Source organism: Castanea sativa, chromosome 1 (assembly GCF_040712315.1).
Source record: "Castanea sativa cultivar Marrone di Chiusa Pesio chromosome 1, ASM4071231v1".
Classification (NCBI taxonomy): domain Eukaryota; kingdom Viridiplantae; phylum Streptophyta; class Magnoliopsida; order Fagales; family Fagaceae; genus Castanea; species Castanea sativa.
Genome location: NC_134013.1, coordinates 38,634,962 through 38,642,181, shown reverse-complemented (window position 1 = coordinate 38,642,181; position 7,220 = coordinate 38,634,962). Strand labels below are relative to the sequence as shown.

The following is a 7,220-nucleotide window of genomic DNA, read 5'->3' as shown; positions in this document are numbered from 1 at the left end:
CTTTATTTTCTACACTTTTAACAAATTTTTTTTAATTTTAGCTAAATAAATTATTTCTAAACTGACTTTTAATGTCATGTTTTAATTATATCAATTAATACATTTTATAAGAATTTAAAAAAAAACACACAAGATGTTAATAAAAAAAAAATATAATGTTATAAAGTAAAATTTAAATCCTGAAATTTGGAAGAGTAAAATTAAAAAAATCTTCAACTTGATGGATATGTTAATAAAGTATATCTTTGCGTCATCCCCACGAAAAAGAAAGAAAGTTAAAAAAAACAAAGAAAAAAAAAGGGGAGAAATCATATCGGCGTAATGATAAATGGTGATATGATATATCGTGGCAATGTTCCCGCGAAGGGAGAAAAAAAACAAAAGAGAAAATCCTCCGACACAACACACCACCCTACTAAACTAAACACGTTACAGGCATTCTTCAGGGTTGAGAGTTGAGACAAAGAAAGAGAGAGACAGAGAGAGACAGAGAGAGAAAGTGGAACGTTAAAAATATAGTTTATAAACGTTCTGGTCCTTATATTGAAACGCCAGATAGAAAGATAGAGAGATAGATGCTCCCAAAGCCCGCCCTCTAGCTCTAGCTCTAGCTCTGGCTCTAGAAGTTCCATTAGTAAATCCACCACAGCGCGCACTGAACCATTATAACAGTCGTAACTACGTACTGATATAGCTATACTATGGATCCGTGTGCGTTCGTTCGGTTAATGGTGGAATCACTGGCTCTAAAGCTACCACAAGCAACGAAACCAGCAGGTACAGGTGTACATCCATCAACCACACCCTGTTTCTGCAAGCTTCGGATAAAGAACTTTCCTTCCCAAACCCAAACTGCCCTCGTTCCACTCTGCACTACCACACCTGCAGGAGACTCCCCGCCTGACTCAGACGCTTCCGCCGGGTTTAGCCTAGACCCCACCGCTCTCCGCCGAGGGAAGGCCATCACTCTCCGTGTGTCGGTCTACACGGGCAGAATGGGGCGTACATGCGGTGTCTCCGGTGGAAAGTTATTGGGCCGGGTCAACATCAGTGTAGACTTAGAGGGAGCTCAGTCCCGGCCCACAGTGTTCCAGAATGGTTGGATGAAGCTGGGGAATAACTCGGCTAAGATACATATACTGCTCCGCTCAGAACCGGATCCCCGCTTCGTTTTCCAGTTCGGCGGTGAACCTGAGTGTAGCCCTGTTGTTTTCCAGATTCAACACAATATTAGGCAACCAGTTTTCAGCTGCAAGTTTAGTGCGGACCGGAACTCTAGATCCAGGTCAGCTCACCTTTTTTATTTATTTATTTTTTATTTATTCAACTCTCAAGAGTCTTTATCAACAAGTTGGCATGCTAATTTAGAATTTGACATTTCAACTTGGATTTAAGTTGTTAGATCTTATTTCAAGTTCAGAATATTGATGCTTCAATATATATGTAGAAATGCTTCAATATTTTGATAGACTCTGTAGACGAAAATTAGAAATTTTGGTATCATAATTTGGTCAAACGCAAAATTCAAACTACAACTGTCTGCTTTTCTATAGCAATACCTTCATTTAAGATTTTATTGATCCTTTCTTTCGGATGTTAATTCATGAATTTGCTCAACATTATTTCTCTTCACTTGGCCGTTGAGAAGGAAAATCCGACCAATAATATATACATATCGGTTGATTGATTCATCTTCTTAGCAATGAAAATATAGACAGGAATGACTTGATGTTCTTCTTTTGTTATTTATTTCCGAAATTTTCACCATGCTATCTACAGCCATGTGGGATGAATCTCCATCGTTTTGAATTATGGTTTCATAATAACTAAAAAACAAACCAGAAATTTAATAAAATATTGGTGGCCTTATAGTTGCCTAACCCCGGTTTGGTCAAACTCCAAATCTCTCAAACACAACTACTTTGGATTTCTTCCCATGTGCAAAATATATATATATATATATATATATATATATATATATATATATATATATATTTGTAATAACAACAACTACAATTAACCCTTATTCTTAAAATTTTGGGTATATGTATCATTTTCTGCTATTCTATTTTATTTAAAGTTATACTGTGGCTTCCTTCTCATCATTGAACCGTACTTCTTTATATAAATCTCTTTTGGTATCAGCATTCATGTTTAACATCTCTATGCTCGTACTAGCCATGTTATGTTGTTTAACAACTTCTAATACTTACATTGAATTTTGTTACTTATGATTTTTACCTCTTGTTCTTATGTAAATCCAGGTCTCTCCCCTCAGATTTTACCAACACTACTAATAGAGGATGGATGAGAACCTTTTCTGGAGACAAGGAACGATCCGGAAGGGAAAGAAAAGGGTGGATGATAATGATATACGATCTCTCTGGTTCACCCGTGGCTGCTGCTTCCATGATCACTCCATTTGTACCTTCACCAGGCACTGATCGCGTGTCTCGATCAAATCCGGGTGCTTGGCTTATTCTCCGCCCTAATGGGTTCTCCGTTAGCAGTTGGAAGCCCTGGGGACGTCTCGAGGCATGGCGAGAAAGAGGCCCTATTGATGGCCTAGGTTACAAATTCGAGCTTGTTACTGACAATGGCCCAACTAGTAGCATTCCCATTGCTGAAGCTACAATGAGTAGCAAAAAGGGTGGCCAATTTTGCATTGATAGTAGGCTAAATAGAGATTCTGCATTGAGTTCAAGGTCACCTGTTAAAGGGTTTGTGATGGGTTCAACTGTGGAAGGTGAAGGAAAAGTTAGCAAGCCTGTTGTACAAGTAGGGGTGCAGCATGTAACTTGTATGGCTGATGCTGCCTTATTCATAGCACTTTCAGCTGCCATTGATCTTAGCATGGACGCTTGCCGAATGTTCTCACATAAACTCAGGAAGGAACTTTGCCATGATGACCAAGATTCCTCTTTCTAAAGACTGAAACTTTGTTTTAAACCCATTCTCTTTTGCAAAATATCCCCACTAAAGCTATGATAATCAACTAGCTGTTGCACATTATGAGTAAAGCCTAGTTGGTTTGAGCAAAAATATACATATGCCTCTTCCTTTTTATCCCTAATTTTTTCACCATGATTTTTTCCACACAACTCTTGAACTTAAAAACTTTTCCCCATATTCTTTAATGTGGCCTCCTATCTCCTATTTGGTTTTGTGAGACGATCTTCTTGATTTTGGTCCTTGCGAGTCACAACGCCTTGCTGGTTTTTGCTGCCAGCAGTTTGGATTTTGTTGAGTATATTATGGTAGGTAATTTCTCTTATGACTGCATTGTTCCATGTATAAGCTAGTCTTGAACTTACAAATTGATACTGTACAGACAAAAAAGAGCAATTGGTTGTAAATATTTGTTGTTTATAATTTATATTCCATAATATGCTTGGTCGATTGATTTATTTTGAAGTACATGTAATGGGATTGCTACAACTGTTGATTCTACAGTCTTTTAGAAAATCTTTATCTTACTCAGTTGTCTTATTTTTTGTGGACAAGCTCAACGTAGCTCTAGGAAAAAAATTTAAAGAAAAAGAACCTTATGGATTCATGTGTAACTCAAGATATGGCCGGCAATTTGTTATCTTTTGCTATTCTTTCAACTTCCAAATAGTTTGCTATTAAAGAAACCGAAAATAATATATGAAGTTTATTATTATTATCACAGAATTCAGAATTGTACACAATTGAGTTGTTTGTAGCTTTTTTTTTTTTTTTTTTTTAGAAACACACACACACATAAGGGAGAGGGAAATTAGTTTTAACACAAAAGCACACCACAACTGTACTCAAAAGCCATAGTAACTTTTAAGGGAGGGTGAGACAAGTTATATTACACACAACACACTCTCTTAAGTAATGTACGTGGGACAGTTACCTATTCTTTTTTTTGAGAAACAAACACACACACACACAAGGAAGAGGGACAGGGGTTCTAACACAAAGGCACACCACAACTCCACTTAAAAGCCATGGTAACTCTTAAGGGAGGGTGAGACAAGTTATATTACACACAACACACTCTCTTAAATAGAACTTTTGCCATACATGCAAACACAGTTCTATCATTGGTTAGTACTTTGTAAACTTCTAAACAAGTTAGAACTTTTCAGCTCTAACGAGGAAAAACGATGTGATTTGTTCTCATAACTCAAAATGGTGATTTAGATACGAGATTTACATATATTTTATTTAAATGAGAAGGGATAGCCTCTGACTCGAGATCAATCAAAAACATTTTAAGTAGGGAAGATAAATTTATAATTCTCACAAATAATGTTAAGTTGCAAATACAAGGTATACTTACAGAAATCAAAAAAAAAAAGAATTGTTATGTTAGAAAAATCTATCAAAAAAAGAAAAGAAAAGAAATTATGTTATAAAATATATAGTGCAATAATTATATAACTTATTTTTTCAAATAGGCAAATACTATCTAGTAGATGCAGGTTTTATGCAAAGAAGTGGACTTAAGGGCTATACAGGAGTGTAGGCTATCGTTTAAAAGAGTATTCAACATGTGACCCAGAAAATGTTGAGAATATATTTAATCATCGGCATTCCTCTTTACGCAATGTAATTAAAAGAACATCTGGTGTGTTAATGAAACAATTTCCCATCATATCTAAAATTATAGAACCTTTTTTTTTTTTTTTTTTTTTTTTTTTTTTTTTTTCTGGTTGATATAGTTACTAAGATTGTTTTGTCTTGTTGTATATTATACAACTGTCTTATAGGAGTGGATCTAGATAAAAAGTTGATTGTAGAAGTTGATCGAGAGCTCTTGAATAGTGATATACTTAATGAGTCTAGAAATAGTACAAATGATAATGATGCAGATGCTAAAAGATGAGCAATAATATGAATTAGTATAGCAACTAGCAGTCTAGAATGTGGAATGAGTTATGGGATGTGATTTGCTTATGTGCATCTTTCTCTATGTAACAATTGTTTTGTATGCATTGTTGTAGAACATTTAACTTTGTTGCTTTTATATAACAATTAGCGTGACATTAATGTTTTTTAATAAGAATAATCAATTATTAGTTTATTTGTAGTAATACCATTCTATACCTTATTTTGTTTTATTGGTTTATTTATAGTAGTTGCAAGTAATTTTAGTAATAATATTTTAAAAAATAGTATGTTTAACATGCAGTCTTTAAAGATACCTAAGACATCAAGGAAGATAACAACTGATAATGAACTTAAAGAGAATAACATGAGTTGAACTAATGAAATTAATGGCTTTTTACTTAATGTCATGTAGAAGGAACAAAACTGATGATGTGCTGAAATCGTCAGTGAGTTGTAGACTCCAAAGCGTTCCAATGGGTACTTGTGAAATAAGAACAAATGGACCAAACAGAAAGCACCGGTGTGGTACTAGCCAAGAACCTTCCGAATGTCAAGTTAGTGAATGAAGAATCTCTAAGAACTTTATAGTGTGAGAGCTAGAGATTTTTTGCGTACCTGAGGAAAAAGGGGGTCTAGTGTTTATATAGTAGTGAATAGTGAATTGAGATCCGCCAAAAGTGGGTATCTTTCCTTGTGGAGGGTATTTGGTATTAGGGTTTCCGTGATCATAGGTTGTCTTTCCATATGAGAAAGATACGTAATAAGGCCTTGGTACGTGATCCGCAAGGCATTTCCATACTAGCATGCATGGGGACCACGCGTAGCTATGCTGGAACCGTCGGCCTACCTAACCCGTCGGTCTTGACCTCCCATTGTCACTTCATTTCTTCCCGTCAGTACGAGACATAGCCATTGGCCTCGTCATCGTCCGTCTTGTTAGTGCCGTCAGCTTATTAAGGATCCTACTTCACCTTAAAGCCAACAACCTTATGGAGTCCGTCTGCTCTTCTTAGCCTTTTGTTTACAAATGCTTTTCATGTTAAAAATGTCCCCATTAGCTGCCCCCTACTCCATGGCTTCGTCAGTTCTAGCTGACAGGTCGTGGAGTATTAGCATTAATTATGACTTTTTCGAAAGGGTACCATTAAATGTTCCTTAGCAGCCTTGATTTAAATGCTAGGAGACACGTGGCATTAGCTAGTTGGCCTCGTTTGCAATCATAGGTGTTGCTTCGTATAACGTGCCCCCTAGCTCTATAAATAGTTCAGCTCCTTCTCTTTTTATTTTCCTTTACTTCTTTCTAAGAGCTTTGTGAGACCTAGAGCTATCGCGCCGTCGATCCTATTGTCCATCATTTTCGAATTGTCGTCTAGATCCTTCGTCTATTACCTTGGTAAGTTCCATTCTCTTTATTTTTTTAACTTTTACTTTTACTTTTTGCTACCAGTCGTCTTTTTATGTTTTGAGACCCGTTAAAATAGGTTATTAGAAAACCTCTGTTGTCGTTAGTTCGTGAGGGTGCGGGCTACGATGAGATCTATCCATCAGGGCATGAGCCCAAGGATGATTTCCCTCGGTCTCCAAAAAGGGAACTGTCTACCAATTCCCTCAGTGATGGAGAGGAGAATGAGGAGAAAGAGGATAAGGATGAGGGAGACGTGAGGGAGATGAGTATGATGAGGGAGTGGAGGATGAAGAAGATAGGGAGGATAAGGAAGACGAAGGGAACCAATCTGGGGGAGATGAGTCAGCAGGATAAGAGGACATGGGACAGTCAAGGATTTCTACCCGACAATGTCTGATAAGGTGTTCAACACCCTTCGAGACCGCTATCAAATCCCTGAGCATATCCCTTTCCGTCTACTTGGAAAGTTTGAAAGGTGTTATTCTGGGAAGACAGTAGACGTGGGCATGTATGACGCCATGTTCGCTGCAGGGTTGAGACTACCACTGACGGACTTACATCGTCAGCTGGCCAACTACCTGGGCCTATCCTTTAGCCAAATCGCTCCCAATGCTTGGAGAATTTTTATTGGAGCTGAAGTAATTTGGGGTCAGCATAGTGGCAGGAACCGTCGGCTTACCCTTGACGAGTTCTTCTATTGCTACAAACCCTAGCACATCTCCTCATCTTAAGGGATTTACCATTTCCTAGCGAGGAAGATTTCGCTTAGGCTAGTGTCGGACATGCTTGAGTCAAACAGAAATTGGAAGAATAGGTACTTTTTTCGTCCAATGGACGGATTGGGTGTGTAGATAAGAGGAATGGGATAGCATGCCTAACGGGTTTAACAATACATGGGGTATTGTGAAGGATCCAGTTGTGCCACCATCCATATTCTTTTACCCTTGCTTTA

At 37.4% G+C, this 7,220-nt stretch overlaps 1 protein-coding gene across 1 annotated transcript; it reads left to right on the top strand.

Moving 5' to 3' along the window:
- Positions 1–444: 444 nt before the first annotated feature.
- Positions 445–3,407, top strand: LOC142630999 (uncharacterized). The gene is made up of 2 exons (XM_075805057.1): positions 445–1,285; positions 2,265–3,407. Exons 1-2 carry the CDS (start codon positions 702–704, stop codon positions 2,926–2,928), a joined length of 1,248 nt encoding a protein of 415 aa, XP_075661172.1. The 5' UTR covers positions 445–701; the 3' UTR covers positions 2,929–3,407.
- Positions 3,408–7,220: the final 3,813 nt, after the last annotated feature.

Bases quoted from the DNA above. Each gene is read 5' to 3' on its own strand.
- LOC142630999 (XM_075805057.1), top strand. From the start codon at position 702: ATGGATCCGTGTGCGTTCGTTCGGTTAATGGTGGAATCACTGGCTCTA. The intron at 1,286-2,264 runs GTCAGCTCACCT...ATGTAAATCCAG, and splicing joins GACCGGAACTCTAGATCCAG to GTCTCTCCCCTCAGATTTTA.